Source organism: Chiloscyllium plagiosum, chromosome 19 (assembly GCF_004010195.1).
Source record: "Chiloscyllium plagiosum isolate BGI_BamShark_2017 chromosome 19, ASM401019v2, whole genome shotgun sequence".
Lineage (NCBI taxonomy): Eukaryota > Metazoa > Chordata > Chondrichthyes > Orectolobiformes > Hemiscylliidae > Chiloscyllium > Chiloscyllium plagiosum.
The window spans coordinates 6,593,447-6,616,687 of record NC_057728.1 but is presented as its reverse complement, the minus strand read 5'-3'; the positions used below and the strand labels follow the sequence as shown (position 1 = coordinate 6,616,687).

The window sequence follows — 23,241 nt, the reverse complement described above, 5'->3', positions numbered from 1 at the left end:
TAACAAAAGGATGGGGTACTGGGCTAATGGTCGGATACTTGGTAGTGTGGATGAGCAGAGGGATCTTGGTGTCCATGTACACAGATCTTTGAAAGTTGCCACCCAGGTAAATAGTGCGGTGAAGAAGGCATATGGCGTACTGGCTTTTATTGGTAGAGGAATTGAGTTCTGGAGTACTGAGGTCATGTTGCAGTTGTATAAGACTCTGGTGCGGCCGCCTCTGGAGTATTGTGTGCAGTTTTGGTCGCCATACTATAGGAAGGTTGTGGAGGCACTGGAACGGGTGCAGAGGAGGTTTACCAGGATGTTTCCTGGTATGGTAGAAAGATCGTATGAGGAAAGGCTGAGGCACTTGGGGTTGTTTTCATTGGAGAAAAGAAGGTTTAGGGGTGACTTGATAGAGGTGTATAAGATGATTAGGGGTTTAGATAGGGTCGACAGTGAGAATCTTTTTCCACGTATGGAGTCAGCTATTACAAGGGGGCATAGCTTTAAATTAAGGGGGGGGTAGGTATAGGACAGATATTAGGGGTAGGTTCTTTACTCAGCGAGTCGTGAGTTCATGGAATGCCCTGCCAGTAGCAGTGGTGGACTCTCCCTCATTATGGGTATTTAAGCGGGCATTGGATAGGCATATGGAGGATAATGGGCTAGTGTAGGTTAGGTGGGCTTGGATCGGCGCAACATCGAGGGCCGAAGGGTCTGTACTGCGCTGTATTCTTCTATGTTCTATGTTCTATGCTTCATTATAACAGTGGAGACATGTCAAAAGGACTTGACTGAACATCGAGTGCTTCGAGATATCTAGCAATCGTGGAAAGTTCTATGCCAAACAAAAAGCTCTCTTTCATTCCAAGCACACTTCACTTTGAACCTTCACACTAGCACAGAAGGGAGCGACTTCCATTGCATCCAGATTAGAAAGCTGAGCCCAGAGGGGCAGAAATTCCAATGTAACATGGAGCACAGACACTGATCTTTGTGTGAGTCACTCGCACAGGGAGCTGAAGAACTGGAACTCAATTAACAAAGAATCCCCTTGATGAGCACAAATTGCTCAGGGCAGCCCCAGGGCTTGAAGCAGCACCATTCCCGAAATGCATTAGTATTGCACAAACAGCTGCAACACAACCTCAATGAAGAAAGACGCAGCTTTAAATAAAAACTTCCCCACTGCAGAATAAAAATAAGTACGAGGTCATTGCAGACGCTGAAATTTGTACTAAAACAAAAAATGCTGGAGCTCACAGCGGTTCAGGCAGCATCCAAGGAGAGAGAGCAAGCTCACATTTCGAGTCGAGATGACTCTTGCTGCTCTCTTTGTAATGGATGCTGCCTGATCTGCTGTGACATCTAGTATTTTTTTGTGTTCAATGGGGAAAAAAAACTAATGGCTGACTTATCCCCTGGACACCACAGCCTTTCTGCTGCTGCAACATTGTATTACTCACCCTGTTCTACTACACTTATGCACTTTGTATGGTATGATCCTGCATGCAAAACAAAACTTTTCACTGTACCCAGTGACAATAACAAACAAAGTTAAAATCAAATCAAAAGAATCTTGATACTTAAGGAAGTGATGGCAGTGGCAGTGGATCCACCAGTTGCAATCCTACAAAATTCCCAAAATTCTGGCAAGGCCCCAGGAGATGGGAAAATAGCAAGTGTTAACATCTTGAGCCAAGGAAGGAGGAATATGGAAAACAGTGAACATAGGCCAGTGAATCCAAGATCTGTCCCTGGAGCACTGTCAAAATCAATCATAAAGGGAGGGAGTAGAAGAATGTTTGAAATGGAGAGTTGGGGCCAAGTTAGACAGAGTTTTGATGTACAGGGTTTTCAAGGGTTATGGAGGGGCAGGGGTGGCAGGAAAAAGGATTAAAAGCCCCCACCAAATCAGCAACAAGCATGTTAAGTGATGAAACAAGCTTGATGAGTTGCTCCACTTTCTTATGATCTTATAATGGAATATGACATGGGAACATGTCAATAATGAAAGGCATGATTCGGAGATGCCGGTGTTGGACTGGGATGTACAAAGTTACAAATCACACAACACCAGGTTATAGTCCAACAGGTTTAATTGGAAGCACTAGCTTTCGGAGAGCTGCTCCTTCATCAGGTGGTTGTGGAGGACACATTTGTAAAATTGTTAGCTGGCATTCTCACCAGTTAATAGCAAAGCCCACCTTGGCACCACAAAGCTAACCTGAGAATGCAACTTTTAAAAAAAAAAGGTTTTTGTAATTTACACATGAAAGAAGTGAAACTGTCATGATATTCGAACAGATGAAAGATCCAACAGACAATCAAAGTATTTCAATGTATAATTTCAGTTACATCACACTGTAAATTTTTGCTATAAATTCTGTGCCTTACAACTGTGTCCTCCACTGTCACCTGATGAAGGAGCGCTGCTCCGAAAGCTAGTGCTTCCAATTAAACCTGTTGGACTATAACCTGGTGTTGTGTGATTTTAATGAAAGGAAGTAGTTGGATTCATACCAAGTTTATCATGTCTGGAGGATATCCTGAAGTTCATAACTGCCAAGGTATGGGTGAAAGGCCATTACTGTTGACATGTCAGAGCATGTGACATCTCATTTGCATACAGTAATTCCCACAAAGAGCAAAAGGACAATGAGTTAATAATTTGTTTCAGCGATGTTTGACCAGGACGCTACAGACATTTCCTGTTTAAGTCGTAGTCAGAGTCATACAGCAAGGAAACATATTCTTCGGTCCAACCCATCTGCACCAACCCGACATTCCAATCTGACCTAGTCCCATTTGCAAGCACTGGGTCCATATCCCTCTAAACCCTTCCTATTCCTGTACCCCATCCACATGTCTTTTAAATGCTGTAATTGTACCAGGCTCCACCATTTCCTCTGGCAGTTCATTTTCTACCTTAATGCTTTTCAAAAACACCCAACATCAGATAGGATAGTGAGGGTGGTATTTGGTATGCTTTCCTTTATTGGTCAAAGTATTGAGTACAGGAGTTGGGAGGTCATGTTGCGGCTGTACAAGACATTGGTTAGGCCACTTTTGGAATATTGTGTGCAAATTTGGTCTCCTTCCTATCAGAAGGATAGTGTGAAACTTTAAAGGGTTCAGAAAAGATTTAGAAGGATGTTGCTTGGGTTGGAGGATTTGAGCTACAGGGAGAGGGCGGTTTTCCCTGAAGTGCAGAGGCTGAGGGGTGACCTTATGAAGGTTTATAAAATCATGAGAGCCATGGATAGGATAAATGGGGTGGGGGAGTCAGAACTAGAGGTCATAGGTTTAGGGTGAGAGGGGGAAGATATAAAAGAGACCAGAGGGGCAACTTTTTTTGTGTGGAAGGTGGTACTTGTGTGGAAGAGCTACCAGAGGAAGTGGTGGAGGTGAGTATGTTTGCAACATTTGAAAGGCATCTGGATGGGTATATGAATAGGAAGGGTTTAGAGGGATATGGGCCGGGTGCTGGCAGGTGAGACTAGATTGGTTTGGGATATCTGGTCGGGATGGATGAGTTGGACTGAAGAGTCTGTTTCCGTACTGTACATGTCTATGACTCTATGACTACCTCCTTTTTTATGTCCACATGCTCTAGAATATCAACATGCCCCTCTCTAGACTCAGCATCCACCCACCTTGGGTAAACAGGAAAATCCCGAGGTGTTTTAGACATATGTAAGGGCAAGAGAGTAGCTAGGGAAAGGGTAGGACAAAGGAGGGAGATAGTATGTGGATCCAGAGGAAGTGGTCCTTAATGAATACTTTGCATCAGTATTCACAAAGAGAAGGACATGGTTCTTCTTTGAGGCCGAGAGGGGTTAAAATATTATTCACATGTGGCATGGTCTCTGCAATGTAGCTTTATACGACTGTAGATTTTGTACTCAAATTCCAGGAATGAATCCTTGAAACAATGACCTACTGATTCAGAGGCCAGAGCAATACTGCTGAGTAATAGCTGATAATTTGAAAAACGCATGGTAATATTTTTGGATTGGCTGAGTTTAAAATCCCCAGTCGGCCTGGCAGAGTTGCACTGCGAGACTGGGTAAGGTCAGATCTGAAAGTTGCACAATTTCCCAGCCCCAGCACGTCAGCTCTGGGTGCTGTAGTGAAATGCCTCGGTTATTGACCTCGTATGCCAGAGGGTTGAACTTTACATGAGAATGAGAGTCCAAACCTCACCAATTATACTTTGAGAATTTAATATCTCTTGTAAAATTCGACAAATAAGAAATGGATGTCAAAAGAGTGGCCATGAAATTGTGAAATTGTAACTCCTGTGGGTACATTAATGCCCCCTTTGGGAAGGAAACCTGGAAGAGTCAGTGATATTGAAATGGGAGTGGATTCACAAATGTTTAATTTGGGAACATGATCGGCATGGACTGGACGGACCAAAGGGTCTATTTCCATGCTGCATGATTCTATGAATGGGAGATTTGCTTCCCTTAAGATGTCAATAAACCAAATGGGTCTTAACTACAATCAAACCCTTTTGTGGTTACTTTTACCTGTAGTTTCATTGTTAATTCCAGATTTTTAAATTCAAATTCAGGTTGTCAAACTGTCATGGTGAAACATGAATTCCAGCCCTCTTAAATATTGATGTTGAAGCATAACATTATCCCTGATTTAAAGTGCCGGCTGCTGAGTGGCTCATTTACTTCCTGAACAAATGCAAGAAGTTGAAGACGCTTGAATTGTCAGGTTTATCTGACTTCATGTGAGACCAACAATTAGCCTCAAGAATACCATGACTCACTCAATCCTAACAGGCATTACTTAACCACACACCAAACAGTAGGAGAGCTTGCCAACATCAGAATTTCTTCTGTTAAATGAAAATTTGCCACAGGCAGCCAGAAGAAACGAGAGGATTTCAGCTCCACAGAGCCTGAGTTGCTCACGGTTTCAGTGTACTGTTGGGTCACACTGAAAGATAAAGTGCATTTGAATTAACAAGACACAGGGGTCAAATTGCCACAGAGTTAGAAAGACTCCACAGACTTTTAAAAATGGCAGGAGGGAACTAGAATTGGGGATCATAAACCCCCTACAGTGTGCAGGCAGCTCATCAAGTCCACACCAACCCTCTGAAGAGCATCCCACCCAGACCCATCACAGTTCCCATGGCTAACCCACATAGCCTGCAAATCCCTGGGCACTATAGCATGCCAATCCACCTAACCTGCACATTTTCAGACTGTGGGGAGAAACACATGCAGACACAGGGAGAATGTGCAAATTCCACACAGGCAGTCACCCAAGGCTGGAATTGAACACGGGTCCCTGGTGCTGTGAGGCAGCAGCGCTAATCACTGAGCCACCATGTCATCCTACAGATGGGGATTTTATTCACACAGAAAGGAAACACAAACTCAGTCGGGCCATTTGAATTTAGGCTGAGCTCAAACAGTCATTTTGACTGTTGCAAGCAAGTGGCAGTGTGGGGGGCTTTGACTTGATCGAATAAATGCAATACACTTGACAGTTGGATACGGTCTGTATAATCGTCATAATCTGAAATTATTCAAGGAAAAAATCCCGCATGTAAAAGTTTTTTTTAAACAAACTGGCTGCAGCTACCACTGAATACATTAAAATACCTCTTCCGGATTGTTTTTATTGACAGGTCATCCAGTGCAAATATGTTAATTGTTTTGGTACAATTTAGATTCAGAGACAGATATAAAGCACTGAAACTGACCCTTTGGTCCAACTCGTCCGTGCCAACTAAGACCTATAAATAGAGAGGTGGGACATATCACCAGCGCTCCACCAGAGACTCTCCCTGATGATGTTGTCCAGCCATGGTGACAAAACGTCTGAAACCAAACCTTCAAGTTAACTTACATACTTATCATCAACCTGACTAAATTAATCTAGTCCCATTGCCAGCATTTGGCCCATATCCCTCCAAACCCTTCCTATTCAAATACCCATCCAGATGCCTTTTAAATGTTATAACCCACCCAGCCTGCAAATCCCTGGACACTATGGACAATTTAGCATGGACAATCCACCTAACTTGCACATCTTTGGATTGTGGGAGGAAACATATGCAGACATGGGGAAAATATGCAAATTCCACACAGACAGTCAGCCAAGGCACAATACTCTTGACGGTTTGGTAAGGCCTCTATAATTGTCATAATTTGAAATTCTTCAAAAAAAATCACTGCTCTTTAAAGTTTTTTTTTAAAAAGAACAGGCTGCAGCTATCACTGAATATATAAAAATACTCCTTCCAGACTGTTTAATTGACAGGCTATCCAGTGCAAATATATTCATTCCTTTGGTACTATGTAGACTCACTGAGTCAAGGAGATGTACAGCACGGAAACAAACCCTTTGGTCCAACTCGCCCATGCCAACCAGACATTCTAAATTAATCTAGTCCCATTTGCCAGCATTTGGCCCATATCCCTCTAAACCCTTCCTATTCATATACCCATCCACATGCCTTTTAAATGTTATAGCTGTATTAGTGTGTACCACTTCCTCTGGCAGCTCATTCCATACACGCACCACCCTCTGCGTGAAAACGTTGCCCCATAGGTACCTTTTATATGTTTCCCCTCTCATTTCACCTATGCCCTCTAGTTCTGGACTCCCCCACCGCAGGGAAAAGACCTTGTCTATTTACCCTATCCTTGCCTGTCATGATTTTATAAACTTCTATAAAGGTCACCCCCTCAGCCTCCGACGCTCCAGGGAAAGTAGCCTCTCCCTATATCTCAAACCCTCCAACCCTGGCAACATCCTTGTAAATACTTTCTGAACCATTTCAAGTTTCACAACATACTTCCCATAGGAGGAAGACCAGAATTGCACGCAATATTCCAAAAGATGGCCTAACCAAACTTCTGTACATCTGCAACATGACCTTCCAACTCCTGTACTCAGTGCTTTGACCAATAAAGGAAAGCAAACTATATGCCTTCTTCATTATCCTGCTTACCTGTGACTCTACTTTCAAGGAACTATGAACCTGCACTCCAAGGCCTCTTTGTTCAGCAACACTCCCCAGGACCACAGTATAAGTCCTGCCCTGATTTGCCTTTCCAAAATGCAACACCTCTAAATTTAACTTCATCTGCCACTCCTTGGTCCATTGGTCCATCTGATCAAGGTCCTGTCATAGTCTGAGGTAACCTTCTTGGATGTCCACTACACCACTAATTTTGGTGTCATCTGCAAACTTAGTACACCTCCTATGTTCACATTCAAATCATTTATATAAATGACAAAAAAAAAATGACCTAGCATTGATCCTTGTGGCACACCGCTGGTTACAAACCCCCAGTCTGAAAAGTAACCCTCCACCCTCTGTCTTGTACCTTCAAGCCAGTTCTATATCTAAATGGCTAGTTCTCCCTATATTCCATGTGATCGAACCTTCAACCAGTCTACCTTGAGGAACATTGTTGAATGCCTTACTGAAGTCCATATATCTTGGAGATCTCTGTTGATATTTCCTAACAGCTTTGTGAGAAATTAAAAATACTTGGCTGAGTTTCAAATGTTACCTTCCTCCTGGTAGGTTTTTCTGAGTTCATAGTTTGACTGACAGTTTTAAAGATTATTAAAGGATCTGCTCTCTTGATGGGAGTCTAAGTAGAAGTTTGTATGTACAGAAGCCTTACTACAGGTAGTTCTCTTATAACATGATGGCTGCGTTCTTATGCAACTCCGCATTATAGGAAAATTGCTCTTTCGAAACAGCGCTTAAAGTGTTGATGATGTTACAGCCCTCACACATTTTAAAAGTTTGCTCTTTAGAAACAGTGTCCCCACTTCGTCAATTGTGTTACAGCCAATTTGTGTTAACGAAACACACAGTATAACTGAACAAACTGTATTTCAAGATCTTTATAAGCCTTGAATGGATTTCATGAACGGAATATTTTTCACTACAAGTTTGTATGAGTGAGAATTGTATTAGATTGTTATTGGCTTTCTTTTGCCTCCACACAGCTCCAGTGGGCTGCGCAGGGTGAATATTGATGACTGGTTATGTAGGTGACATGGAGGGTATTAAGGACTAAGAGAGACTAGGGGCTGAGAGTGCAAGGTAAGGATGTGACCAGTAAGGGTTAAAGTGCTTAATACTTTTTGAATTAACTGGGACAAAGTCCCAGAGTTAGATATGTGTTTTCCAATCATCCTGTCTTGGCATTCCACACAGACCCATGTCTGTCTCCACTCTGCTTTGGGATTCCAGCTTGGGGGGAAGGGGACATTGTTGAACTCAAAGCCCAGCTAAAAAAGTGAGAATTTTCTGATTGGTTTCAATGTTGTGTTACCTCACTTTCTGAGAGTTGCATACTGCAAAAAAAAATCTAGGTCACCTGAAATCACTGTCACAGCTTCCAGCGGATACTGTAGTTGGAAAAAGTGCAATTGATGTAAACGTTGATTTGGCTGTGCTCATCTCTCCACTACATCAAGAAAGATGGGATAGCAAGGCTGCTCACCATTCAGTTACTGAGCCACAGATCAGATGTATGTGTCCATTTCAGGATCAGCAAGACAATTGCTGGCCATAAGAGAGGATTGGGATACTCTCCCTCCCTGGGTAGAGGAAAGTGGGGTGGAACTGACAAGAAATCACTTCACTTCTGTTTATCTTCCATTCCTCTTTTCTGCCAATTTTCTCATGAAAAAACATGACCCACACTGAAGTACTGTTGTAGGATATGACCAGGACGATAGCATGAAGAAATCATTTTGCCCATTCAACTTTTTTAAAAAATCATTCACAGTATGAGGATGCTGTTTGTTACGTTAGTATTTATTATCCATTCCTAATTGCCCAGAGGGCAATTAAGAGACAACCACATTGCTGTGTATATACTGACATTTTTTACGTTATTTTTTCACAAGACATAGACGTTACTGTCTAAGTCAGCATTTATTGTCCATCCTTAATAGCTCAGAGGATAGTTAAGTGTCAACCTCATTGCTGTGGGTCTAGAGTCACATGTAGGCTGAACCAGGTGAAGATGGCAGTTTCCTACCCTAAAGGAAAGTAGTGACCAAATGGGTTTTTTGGCAATCGACAATAGATTCATGGTCATCATTAGATTTGTAATTCCCAATTTTTATTGAATTCAAATTGCACCATCTGCCATGGCAGGATTCGAACCCGGGTCCCCAGAATACTACCTGGCTTTCTGGATTAACAGCCAACTGATAAAGCACTGGGCCATCACCTCCCTTATAATTGCTTTTACATATATCTTGCTCCATTAACCAATAAATATCTAATGATTACAGTCATAGCCCCAACATCCACAGCCATCCATTACTTCATCAAAGTATTAACTCTTCAAGTAATGTAGACAGCAATTCTAGTTAGCAGGCATACAGGTCTTTGAAATAGGTACAGCCTTGACTTCACCAAATCATCTTGCATACTAACCTACCTTTTTTTTAATAAAGCAGTACAATGCCATAATATTCAGAATCATAAACCTAGGTTTGCATTTCCTATCTTGAGGTCTTGGATGCCCATTGTGATGTTCCTGCTGTTCTCTGAAACCACCCAAATCACAATACAGCCAGGAACTGAGCTTGGGGATCTTGCTTGATAATGTATGAGATGGTTTCTTCAAACACTAGTGCGTTAGATAGGAAACCATTGCAAATGAATGAAACTCAAAGCTCAGCTACCAAAGCGAGAGTGGCCTAGTGTATATTCCCCATTACTGCAGCCTGATACTCGGAACCATGACCTCAAACTGACCCAGCCATCAGTGAATCCTGAATTTCCACATCTTGTAGTGCTTTCTTGAGATACAAACACCGTCTTGAAGGATGTATACCTTACACCTTACAGCAGGATGTATTTCAGCAGTTCAGCCTGAAGCCTTCCCACCTTCCAATTACTTTGCAATGACATCAGAATCAAAAAGAAACTGCAGAATAGTCACGCAAACACTTACAGAATCATAACACGAAAACAGACCCTTCAGTCCAACTCATCCATGCCAACCAGATATCCTAAATTAATCTAGTCCCATTGCCACCATTTGAACTATGTCACTCTAAACCCTTCCTGTTCATGTATGCATCCAGATGCCTTTTAAATGTTGGAATTGAACTCATTTCCACCATCTCCTCTAGTAACTCATTCCATACACGCACAACCTCTGCGTGAAAACGTTGTCCCTCAGGTCCCTTTTAAATCTTTTCCCTCTTACCTTAAATCTATGCTCTCTGGTTTTGAACCCCCTTACCCTGTGAAAAAGACCTTGGCTATTCACTCTATCCATGTTCCTCATGATTTTATAAACCTCTATAAGTTCACCTTTTAGCCTCTGACACTCCAGTGAAAACAGCCCCAGCCTATTCAGCCTTTCCCGACAGCTCAAATCCTCCAATCCCAGAAACATCCTTGTCAATCTTTTCTGAACCCTTTCAAGTTTCAAAACATTGTTCCTATAGCAGGGAGACCAGAATTGAACACAGTATTCCAAAAGTAGTGTAACCAATGTCCTGTACAGTTGCAACATGACCTCCCAACTCCTATACTCAATGCGCTGACCTATAAAGGCAAGCATACTAAACGCCTTCTTGCCTACACTGCCTGTCTGCAACTCCACATTCAAGGAACTACAAAGTTGCACACCAAGGTTTCATGCATTGTCATGAGTTTCGGGCCTTGCTTTGGATCGTCGCGTGTTTGGATTCAGAGCCAGACAATGAAGGGCACTGAACACTCATCCTTATACACTGCTTTCTATGTTCAGAGGTACACATTGCATATCATGCTGCTAACCAACAGCATTTCTATTCCTATATTCAAAAGCTTAGATGATCTCTCCCAATTCATACAATTAAACACCCAGAAGTTATATAAAGATCATCTCACTACAGCAGAATGAGTAACTGCTGCAAAAGACCCGAGCATGTGCAATATGGACTGTCCAAAATCTAACAAACTATTGTTTCACCTCGAGGGAGATTGCCTTCATATACCTCTTCAGTTATTTTAAAGATGGAATATTTTAAAACTCCACCTCGGCAGGTTGGCTTGCTTCACTCAAGTATCATAATCTTCTAATCACTCTCTTGCATTCTTCTAAGTCTGGTCAAAGCTGGTCTTTACTGCTACATATGTTATTGTGTGGTGTTTATGGTGTTACGTATGTAAACGTGTGGTCGTTATGGTGTTACGTATGCTGTTGTGTAGTGGTTATAGTGTGATGTATGTAGTTGTATGGTGTTTATGGTGTTTTGTATGTAGTTGCGTGGTGGTTATGATGTTACATATGTATTTGTGTGGGTGGTCATGGTGTGATGTATGTTGTGTGGTGGTTATGGTGTTGCGTATGTAATTATGTGGTGGTTATGGTGTGACATATGTGGTTATGTGGTAGTTATGGTGTTACATATGTAGTTGTGTGGTGATTATGGTGCGATGTATGTAGTTGTATGGTATTTATGCTTCTATTTTTATCAGCTTGTATTCACACTGAAGGCCAGTTGGCACCATTCCAAACAAAACTTGCAATACAATGGGTATGAGATATTAGCCAATTAGTGTGACAGGTTGGTAAAGTCCTTATCATTTGGGAAATAATACGAAGGAATAATTTGTTAGCATTCAATCAAAATTATTGGTGTTTTATCCACACATTGTCTTGGTGCCTTCATAAGGAGCATGCTTTGTTTTAAACCTCAACATTAAAAGTAACTTCGCTAAACTCAAGTTCCTTTCCTGGAAATATGGTCATTAAATCCTAATACATGACCCCTATTTAGCTTGTAGACGTTTTTAAATCGACCGGTTCAGATGTGTTATGACACATGTGGGACTTAAATCCAGACCTTCTGACCCAGAGGTATGGACACTCCCACTGCACCACACCCATTCACCTGTACACTTGCCAAGGAAGTGACTACTTCTTGTACGCACTAAAGGAGAGAACTACTCATAAAGCCAGCTCTTTCACGCTTCTAACTAAACCTTCAACATGTCCAATCATGCAAGTTCCAATTCTTACGCTCAAACAGTTTGTAATTTTCTCATATTGTTAAATATTCTGTGCAGCAGATCGTAGGAAATGTAACTTGCTTTGTCTTCCCAGATAACTCTGCAACTGTCGCTCAAAGCAAATATTCAATGTTTCCAACTGTTGAAACGGCCCTCGCAAACACAGTCAACAGCCAAGTTTGTGATTTATGAAGGAGTTCAGCACTCTGATGATACATTTGATTTCAGGTTGCAAGTGAAAACACCATCCTTTCCAAAGTTCCAATGAGGAGACAGATATAACTGCAGTTGATTCGTGAGTATAACTCACTAGCTCACAAGAAAACCAGAAAGAAGAGTTGATGACATGGTTGGCCAAGCCTGCTCTGCCTAATTGTGGCTAATCTAAAAAAATCTCTGAACGTCTACAATGACGACAGTGTATGTAACCGTGAATTAGAAAATGACTTTTTGTTTATCGAAATTCTTCATAAACACAGTTTAATATTAACAGTTAAAGAACAACAAAATACAAAATTAGCCACGCCACAGGCAATGTGAACCAAGATTACTTGGATTTGTGGGAGGGAAAAAAGAATGCAGATCCAGGATCAGGCATTTCAGCCCTTCTAGCCGATTCCACTTTCAATAAGATCAGAGTTGGTCTGCACATTAAATTCAACACCCGACTTGATTCTGTAACCCTTAAAGCCATTGGTGAACAAAGAATCCTTCACTCCCAATCTCAACAGCTTTCTAGGAAACCCAGTTGAGTGTGTTTCGGTAATGGACAAGTGTCTTGGCACTGTTTAAATAATGAATAGGCAAGTTTTGCCCAGCCCCCGATCAGCATTCATCTCTCAATCGACGCCATTACAAACTGTTTGTCAGAACCTGCTGCAGGTAAATTGGCTGCCGGGTTCCTTAAATTACAACAGTGACCACATTGCAAATCATACTTCACTCACAGGAAAGCACTTTGAGTTTATATGGTTGAGAAAGGTGCTATATAAATAATACATATGTATTTTCTTTCCCTTCTTATTAAAGAGAGAACGGACAGGAAATGGTAGGAGATATAAAAGAGACCTAAGGGGCAACTTTTTCACACAGAGGGTGGTACATGTATGGAATGTGCTGCTAGAGGAAGTGATGGAGGCTGGTACAATTGCAACATTTAAAAGGCATCTGAATGGGTATATGAATAGGAAGGGTTTGGAGGAATATGGGCCGGGTGCTGGCAAGTGGGACTAGATGGGGTTGGGATATCTGGTCAGCATGGATGGGTTAGACCGAAGGGTCTGTTTCTGTGCTGTACATCTCTGTGACTCTATGACTAGAACTGGAATGTACTTGCAATGACAGTACTGACCCTGATAGTGACATTCACTGAATAGCAGAGATGGGAGGTCGAGGCAGAAGCAAGGGGAGGAGTATTCACAAAACCAGATATTTATTTGATTGAAAATCAATAGACTCTGAGACACATGTTCTCTTTCCTCTGGTGCTCTGGACAGTATTCAGAGGCAGAGAGAAAGTGGATATTATCTGGAATTCCTTCCCTAGCTGTGTCAGGAATTAGATGGACATGAGTTAGTTAAAAATGAATAGTTGATTTAGCATTAACTGCCCCTGCAGAAGAGTTCCAAACTCTTACCACAGTGTGTGTAAGTGTTTTCTTATTTCACTCTGCATGTTCTTGTTCTAATGTTAAATGTTCATTAATTCCAGAGTCCTAGCCTTCCCAACCATAAGAAATAACTTCAGAGCCCCTAATCTTCCTAAAGACTTTGATCAAATCCTTGGACATGCTAAGGTCCAGGGTAATATTATATGTTTGTGCAGTTTAATCTCTGGAGCCAAGACGTTATTCTGAAAAATCAGCACAACCTGTTCCCCAAGGCCAATTTGTCCCTTGCTTAAATGTGGTGTACAAAACTACTCATTGTAGTCCAGGTCCAACCAGAGCTTGTATAGGTGAAAGTTAACTTCTATTCACTTGCATTTGAGTTTCCTGAGATCTAAAACCCAACATTCCATGAACATTTTGCATCTTCTCCTTAGTTTTTAATAATCTATGTGTTGGGCCTTAAAGTCTTTGTAGACCTCCACTCTTTTTTGTTTGTCACCATGTAGAAAATACAATATTCCATCCATTCCAGGTCGAAATTGGATGACCTCAGGTTTTGCTGCATTGAAATCTATTTGCCACAGTTTTGCCCATTTATTCCATGTACTTTTAAACTTCCACCTTCATTGCTTACCTCCCTTTGTGCCTTCACAATCTTGTGCAATGCGTTCGTTCCCCACCCCCTATCATTTAAATTGCTTTGTTTTTTTATATAATGAATGTATCCAGGGATGTTATCACACACCTCTGGAGCAGGTGGGACTTGAACTCAAGTCTCCTGTCTCAGAGGTAGGGACAATACCAATGTACCCCAAGAGCCCATCATTCAAGCTGTTAATAAAATAGTGAATTACCAGTGGCCTGCATAAAGACTCGAACAATAGACTGTCCACCCAATGCTGTGAATTTGTCAATTATCTGGTGAGATAATTTGAAATTAATCCTTAACCTCTTCAAAATAGTTCCTCACGGAGCAACCTTCTAAGATTGAGTGATGATTAAGATTTATCAATTGGGAGTAGTCTCAGACACTGATGTCAACTCTAATTTGATCATCATTCCTTACATTAGCACTGACGCTCACTGAACTGCCTTTATAACCTCTGTTCAATTGAAAGTTGACCCTGTCTACAACTATTTATATCTCCTCAGTATTTGCTTTTGCAAGATTTGAGTAGGGCTAATTATAAGATAATAAACAAACTGTCGTGCATGGTGCACTGTCTGACTTCCCCTCAGATGATGTGGCTGGAAAGAATTAATTCATTCCATCAGTAGTTGTGCGCATTCTAATTGATGGTTGGTGAGTTGCAGTCATATTCAATCGTAACTGGCTGGTGTAAAAACACTCAATGATCTAAACACAGTCATCATTCAATCCTGGAAGGTCCCTTCGTGAGGAACTACATTGAGGGGGCTGAGTATTTGTTTGGATCCTTGACACGTTTATATCGATCGTGATATCCCCAGAGTTCTGACCTGACCACCCACCAGGTTAATGCGTGGTTGCAGGTGTGAGGAAGCCTTATTATGGGTCAAAAAAAAGCCCCTACAATAGTTTTTCTACTGTGCATTATCTTTCCAGAGCAGTGTCTTACCTCAAGGGCTTTCTAAACCCTAGAGATGTTTCAGAAAAATCCAAGATACAGGTTGTTCTGTTATAATGTGCATTTGGTCAATGCAAATTTGAATTGGGATCATTGTTTTTATAGCACGAACTTTTAAAATGTGTGTTGGCTGTAACACAGTTACAGCGCCAACACTGTAAAGGCTGTTTCTAAAACGTGATTTTTCTATAATGCGGAGTTGCACAAGAACGCACCCATTGCATTATAGATGAACTGACTGTAATATGCTTGACCTTTTTTCTTGGTATTGTTGCATTGATCAGGATTGTCAAGTGAGCAGGTAGGAAATTATTGAAACATCTTCACACAGTAATGATCCTGCTATGGCACTGTGCTATCAATGAACTGAAGACAAATATCTCACAAAACGAAACAAAGGCAGAGGTTAGACTGCCTGATAACTCAGCAAGTTTACACACCTCAGTGCTGAGCTCCAGTGCCTGGCCTTTCCACTTTCAATCTTGGGTCTTCTCTTGATCTCCCCTGATTCAAATAGGACCAGGACTGACCTCAGCACTACTGTCTTAGAGTTAGGGATTACAGTCCTCACATCATCTACACATGGAGCACATCTAGGTTTATCATTGTTACATGGGAATAGAGTAACGTTTTGATTTGATTTATTATTGTCACAACAACATACAGTGAAAGTGTTGTTTTATACGTCATACAGGCAGTTCCAACCATACAAAATGCATTAGGGTAACAGAACTGAGCGAGAAATCCAATGGTACAGCTGCACCAAAATAAGGTCAACATTAAATTTAAAGTTTGGGAGGTCGATTCAGAAGTCTAACATCAATAGGGAAGAAGTTGTTCTTGAACTTGTTGATACGTGAGTTTAAGCTTTTATATTTTCTGCCCAATGGAAGAGGCTGGGGTGGGAGGGGTCTTTGATTATGTGGGCTGCCTTTCTGAGGCAGCAGAGAATATAGATGGAGTCTATAGATGGAGGGTTTATCAATGATATACCCCTTTTCCCAATTCCGCATCTTGCTGAGACCGTCATGGCTTACACATGGTTCATGGACACTTGTGGGGTTTGGGTAAGGCACAAGGGGACATCTACTGCCCATGGAATTTTATCCCAAAAAGGAGCCAAAGAAAATTGGTAGAAAAGCTACAAGAAAGCAGCAGGTTTCATTGTGCAACAATTTCACCTCTCATTCCACAGCACATCCTCATTCCATTAGTCTTTGAAATGGTAGGAGGCTCCTGAGCCATGGGTGTGTGAGGTACAGCACATACCCATCAAATGCTTTGAATAACTTCTGAGATTCCACAGTTCCTGTGGGAATCAGTATATCCTGCCCGGAAAGTTTAATTATTTTACCTGTATTGAATTCAGCCTGCTGTTTTGTACCTCCATGGATATTGTAGATATCAACTCACTAAGATGCCTTCAAAAGCACATTTCAAACTCATAATCGCTAATCTAGAGAGACAAGGGCATTAAATGCATGGGACCACTACCCCCTGCAGCTTTCCGTCCTAACCACTCACCAGCCTAACTTGGAAATATATTGCCATGTCTTCAGTATTGCTGGGCCAAAATCCTGGATCTCCCTTCCGAGCAGTGAGTGTCTCTCCACCCCAAGAACTGCAGTGGTTCAACAAAGTAGCTCGCCACCAGCTTCTCAAGAGTAATTAAGGGTGGGCAATAGATTCTGGTCCAGCCAGTGATGCCCACATAGCATAAACTACAAACAAACATTATGTTCCATCCTAACTAAGCAAGGCTCAACAACATACACCCTCTGCAAAAGTTTCAATCTTCAGTGTCTCACCCAAGTCCCTACAAATCCAATGTTTGCAGCACTCCAGAAAAATTAAGAAGCTAAGAACTTATTTGGCAACTAGAATGGAGCAGAAATGGGGAACTGATGAGGTAACTCTTCCACTCTTTCAAAGGACCTGTATGAGCAAGATGGGCTGAATAGTCTCATTCTGTGCTGTATCATGCTGTGTTTCTATATTCATTGGACTTTCAAGCCACCATCAGGTGTATTGCTTGTGGTGGCACTGTGGTAATGTCACTGGAATGTAACCTGGAATTCTGGGATAACCCATCTGGTGATATTGGTTCAAACCCCACCACAGCAGATGGTAGACTTTGAATTTAATAGATTCCTAAGAGAAGAAGCTACCCTAATGGTGACCATGTAGTCAGTGTCAATGGCTGTGAAAAGAAAATCTAGTGCACAAGGGGAGGAAATCTGATGTCCTTCCTTGGTCTGGTTTACATGTGACTCCAGACTCACAACAGGGTGGTTGGTTCTTAACTGCCCTGAGGCAGTTAGGGACTCTAGCATTTAACAGATAAAGCTTAAGAATGAGTCAGTAGTGCCCATTTAGGGTTGAGAACTTATTGTCATCCTAGTCAGTGATACCAACATCCTGAGAATGAGCTTTAAGAAAGTGATTTGCATCATGTGAACTTTGCATTTGTCAAAATATGAACTAAATACAGGCTCAACATTTTGTCGGGGGTGGGGGAAGGGGGGGTGGAGATGTGGGAATAAGGAAACACCCTCCACAGCACGACAGTTTAGTAAAATCCTGGAGCTGATAGCTTGGTGGGAGGTGGGCCCTCAGGACTGGTACAAGCGAAAACGAGGACTGCAGATGCTGGAGATTAGAGTCGAGAGTGTGGTGCTGGAAAAGCACAGCAGGTCAGGCAGCATTAGAGGAGCAGGAGAGTTGATGTTTCGGGCAAAAGCCCTTCATCAGGAATGAGGACTGGTATAGACAACATTGGCTGATAGGGAGTGCTGGACCGTCAGAGGTGTTTTTTAAAAAATTAAATGATAAACTAAGAGCATATCTTGGCCTCTCACATGATCATAGAACATCCCATGGTACACTTTTGAGCAGTTTGGGAATTCTATCGATATTCAAACCCCAGTCAAAAATGCCTACAATAGAATAACCAATCATTGATGATTAAAAGCCTACAAGATCTGACTGTGCGTACATTGGCTGCCAGTTTTGACCTCAAAACACACTTCAAACACAATATCTTGGTCTAAAGTATCTTGGGATAACCAGAGGTATTAAGAATGCTATAAAAATGCCAGTGCTCTTTCTTTCAATAGCAGGAATGCCATTTTAAAAAAGCCTTAGCATAAACAGTAGGCTTTTCCAAAAGCTGCCAAACTTCTGGCTATTTTGCCATCCTCTCGCAAATGAGGACCAGGGAGCCAAATCCACGATATCTGTTAGAAATGGCAAAGTAACAAAAGCTCAGCTGTACCACCAGAGATTTACATATGCATTGAGTGAATAAATTGCATGCTAGTGATCTGGAAAATATGGTTAACATCCAGTGATATACAATTGTCAGGTGTGACAAAAACAGAGGTGTAACCGAAAGTGAGAATGTCACAGTATTATGACATTTTTCTTACCACAATATCTAATTATGATTGAGAGCAGGCAGGGCAGTAAGATTAACACATTAGTAGAAGAGAGTGAGAAGTCTTTTCCTCTTTTATTCTGTTCTCCCTCTTGTGCTTTCTAGCTTAGCTCCTTCAGTAGTAGCCGTGCTTCAGAGACAGACATTTCTGGGTTGAAACTGTTTGAGCCCACAGTCTAAGCTGACACATTAGTGAAGCACTAAAGGAATGCTGCTTTGTCAGAGGTGCTGTCTTTCTGGTGAGTTGCTGAACTGAAGATTGAGCTGCTGGGCTATAGCGGTTGGGAACATGTTCAAGATCTCACGATACTCTTCAAATGGGAGCAGGGAATTCTTCCATTGAGTACGATGATGTGGTAAGTGGTGAGTTTACACTCTATCATAGGGACAATTAGGCGGGGGGGTTCTCTCATGTTGGGCCTGGGTCTGTTAATTTATTCATCATTCTAATTGTCAACAACTCCACAATTATCACATCACACCAACCAGGATGCCAAAAGACAAATTTGGTGGTCTTTTTTCTTGTTCACATTTCCGGCAGACAAAGAGTGAGCCAGACTCTTGGAAAGGATTGCAAGATGGATAAGTGGAGGTAGATGTTGAAAGTCATTTCCAAGGCTATTGGATAGCATTGGGCAGCTACACAGCAAGATGGCCCGAATGGCTTCCTCTTCAGGGTTGGCCTAGTGGTTTTGCAACAAGGAATTAAGCCCAGCTTCACATTCTTATAAAGACTGTGGAGAAACCCCTCATTCCTTTGACACTGCATCTGACACCAAATGGACATAATCAATCTTGTGAATGAGCCACTCTTACAAAACATTACTCAGATCACACTTCATATAACTCAACGATTCACAGCATTAAAGAGGCAATTCAAAAAATTGACATTCTCAACACCAAGACTTGGAGTTCCATTCCCTGTGCCCCCTCACCCCGCGCGTGACTACCCTCATTTCCCCAAGTCTAATACAACCTCCAGCTTGAGAAGCTAAGTATTTTATTCTCCCTTCTTTTATTTTGGTGGCTTAGCTGACAGCTCTTGCTAGATTTGGCCTTTTTTTTGCATTTTCAGCAGTTCCTCAGCTAGATACAGGTACTCCCCTCTTTATTCATACATCCCCTAACATATCTGTAGCGTTTTATAAAAGATATACCTACAGAAACTCATCTTTTCTAAAGATGAGTTTCTGAGATATACCTACAGTCAGAGGGGAAGAAATAGGAGGCAATTGCCTACTGGTTGTTAAGCCAGAGAATATCCAGATAATGTTCTGCGGACTTGGGTTCAAATCCTGCCACGGCAGATGGTGGAATTTGAATTCAATATAAAAAGTCTGGGACTGAAGGTCTAATGATGACCACAAATCCATTGTTGATTGTTAGAAAAACTCATCTGGTTCACTAATATCCTTTAGGGAAGGAAACTGCCATCCTTACCTGGTCTGGCCGACATGTGACTCCAGACCTACAGCAATGTGGTTGACCCTTATCTGCCCTCTGGGCAATTAGGGATGGGTAATAAATGCTGCCTAGCCAGCAATGCCCTCACCCCATGAATGAACAAATTTTAAAAATGCCATCCTCAGAGCTGTTGTAGAGAAGAGACCAGGGGGTTTGGTTCGGTGATACTGATTCAGCACTCAGGTTTTATTTAAACCAATCTGTTCAGAGATGCTACTACCCACCTCTGCAGCAAGTGGGACTTGTACATGTGCCTTCAGGCTCAGAAAAAGGGACATTACCATCGCACCACAAGAGCCTCCACACACTTTTAGAAAGTAGTGTGTTAAGCTGACACGGTCATCTCTGACAGGCTGATCTGAAAATCACCCATTAACCTACACCCTGCAGCTTCTAATTAATGTATAACTGGTGGGGGTGGTGGAGGCAGTGGTATTGTAATCCAGAACTACAGGGTAATGTTTGAGGAATATGGTTTTAAAGCTCACCACGGTGAAGAGTGAATTCAATCTGGACTGAAAATGTAATAGCAACCTAATAACCACTATCAGTTATTGTAAACATTAGGGAAGGAAGTCTGCTGACTTTCAGCTGGTCTGACTGACATGTGACCTACGGCAATGTGGTTAACTCTGAACAGGCTTCTGGGTAATTGGGGATGGGCAATAAATAGTGGCCTAGCCAATGATGCCCAGATCCCATCATGATATTTTAAAAAGAAAATGCCTCACTGACTACTTCCAGCAGGCTTACTGATTGAGCATTTGCTAACTTCCTTCCTCCGTGCAAACCCTGCAGTAACTGCACCAGCCTCTGACTGTGCGTTGAGTTGACAAAGCTGAGGGTGACTGCTGACTTCGAACCTGCTTACCTTGTGAGTACAGAAGAATCTGCATCTCTAGAAGCACGCACGTGAACAGCTGAACCAGATTTTCCAAGCCCAGCAACTCAAAGGCTTCCCTCAGCGGGAAGTCAAACAGGGGCAACTCAGTCAGCCCCGGCCGCTGGCAGATGATAGGCCCGTAGACCCCGGAGAACTTTAGCGAGCGGCCAGGAGGAGGCAGGGGCACCTCATAGAGGACATTGTGAATGTAGCTCTCCAGGGGCAGGGGCGGTGGCTGCTGGGAGGTCACCGCCTTGTGGAGCTGCAGCAGGAACTTGCGAGAGGCCTGCATGAAGGGCAGCGGGGTGATGAGGCAGATACATTTGGACACGTACAGGGTGTCCCGGCTGATGTCGTACGAGTTGTACCGCTGAAGCTTCGCCAGGGAGGTGCTGTCGCCGTCGTCGATGCTGCTCGCCAGCGAGTCCATGCTGCACGAGGATGAAGCGTAAACGCCGCTGTACTGCTCCACGTTGTGCATCTGGTAGAGCGTCTGCATGGCGCTGCAGATCTGCTTGCAGGTGACCTCTTCGTAGAAGGTGAGCACAAAGCCGTAGGTACGTGAGCCATCCTCGCGCGTGATGAGGAAGGAATGGAACTGCGGCTCTCTGCTCTCCGACTGCGTTCGGAAGGAAAGTCCTTTTGGCATGCAGAGCTGTTAAGGGGGTTGGGTAAGGTGCAAAACAAAATTGTACATTTTAAATACTGAGAACGTCTACAAACACCTAAAAATCACAGCAAATAGCACTGATCATATTCAACCAGCTTAAAGCATTCATTTCCCCAGCCTAGTAGGCTTCCCGATCATCATTGACCTCACCCTAATGAAGCCTACTTCCAGATTGAACATGCCATCCACTGTTTCCCTTTCCAGGGGAGATGGGGAATTGTGGACAATGACTGTCACAATGTCTCCTGTCACTCTCATTACTGTCACGTTGCACAGAGACTGGCAGCTTGAGTTGAAGGTTAAAAAACTAGGCCCATTCATTCAAGATTTATACTGTGATCAGTTGTTAACCATGACCTGTTTGATATAACTCTCCTCTTTGAGTTCAAGCCCCGGAGAATGTAATCCATGATGATACTGCAGTGCAGTGCTGGGGGAGTGCAGCACTGTTAAAGGTGCTGCCATTGGATAATCTCTTCAACTGAGGCCTCTTGGGCTCATGTAACAGTCCCAATAATGCTAGTTGCAAGAGCAGACATTTCCTCCAGGCATCCTGGTCAATATTTATCCCTCAGCTCGAATCTAATACAGAGTATCTGAGCATTAGCATATTGCTGGGTGTGGGGTATAGCTGTGGGCAAATTGGCTGTCTTAGTTCCATACATTAAATACCTCGGAAGGACTTCGGGCTGTAAAACACTTTGGGATATCCTGAAGTTATGAACAGTGCTTTAGAAACGCAACATCATACTTCAGTTTTTTTTTGGCTGCTTTTCTGCCATTGGCTTCCCAAAGAACAGATTCCATTGTTGGCTAGAGAGAGTTCTACAAGCCTGATCAGCTCAAACTCAAATGAGTAATGATTCAGACAATGATTGTTGAGAGCCCAACCCTGGCTGATTTCCACTCTCACTAGATCAGGATGAACATGACATCCCAAACACTGAATCAATCACAGATTGCAAATTGAACCTCAAGCCTCCTGCTCGGCATAGCGCCCCACCACTCAATGAACAGGATCGGTGTCAACGTTCCCAGCACCGCATTAATGTGAAGTTGTATAAGGGTGACAGTAAACACTTTGATGGCATCAGCCATAATCTGAAATACAACATGGTTTTTACCCACAAATTGTTTGTCAAATGTGACATGCACCAAACAACATTTAAAACTATACGTTGCAATATTCAAAACAGCAAGATGGAGTCATGTTGATGATATTAAACACCTTGTCATCATCAATTTGGACTTGATTTAGAATTTAGTTAGATTTCATTTGTAGCCCAATAGAAGAATCAACGACACGGACACATTAACACTACAGGCCCCATTATCAAAATCTTCAGGGGTTACCTTTGACAAGACACTGACACAGTGGCGATAAGGGCAGGTCAGAAGCTAGCAATCCTGCAGCAAGTAACCCGCCTCCTGACTCCCCAAGGCCTGTCTACCATCTACAAGGCTCAGGTCAGGAGTGTGATGGAATACTCCCCACTTGCCTGGATGGGTGCAGCCCCAACAACACTAAAGAACATTAACACCACTCAGGACAAAGCTTGATT

At 42.5% G+C, this 23,241-nt stretch overlaps 1 protein-coding gene across 4 annotated transcripts in view; it reads right to left on the bottom strand.

Annotated features, from left to right (window-relative positions):
• The window catches only part of LOC122559492 (DENN domain-containing protein 5B-like), a 292,527-nt gene that overhangs the window by 112,418 nt on the left and 156,868 nt on the right, over nucleotides 1–23,241 (bottom strand). For all 4 annotated transcript variants that reach the window (XM_043708993.1, XM_043708994.1, XM_043708995.1 and 1 more), the window contains one exon: nucleotides 20,998–21,664. In XM_043708993.1, the coding sequence (XP_043564928.1) occupies nucleotides 20,998–21,664 (667 nt within the window). The remainder of the gene's footprint in view (nucleotides 1–20,997; nucleotides 21,665–23,241) is intronic.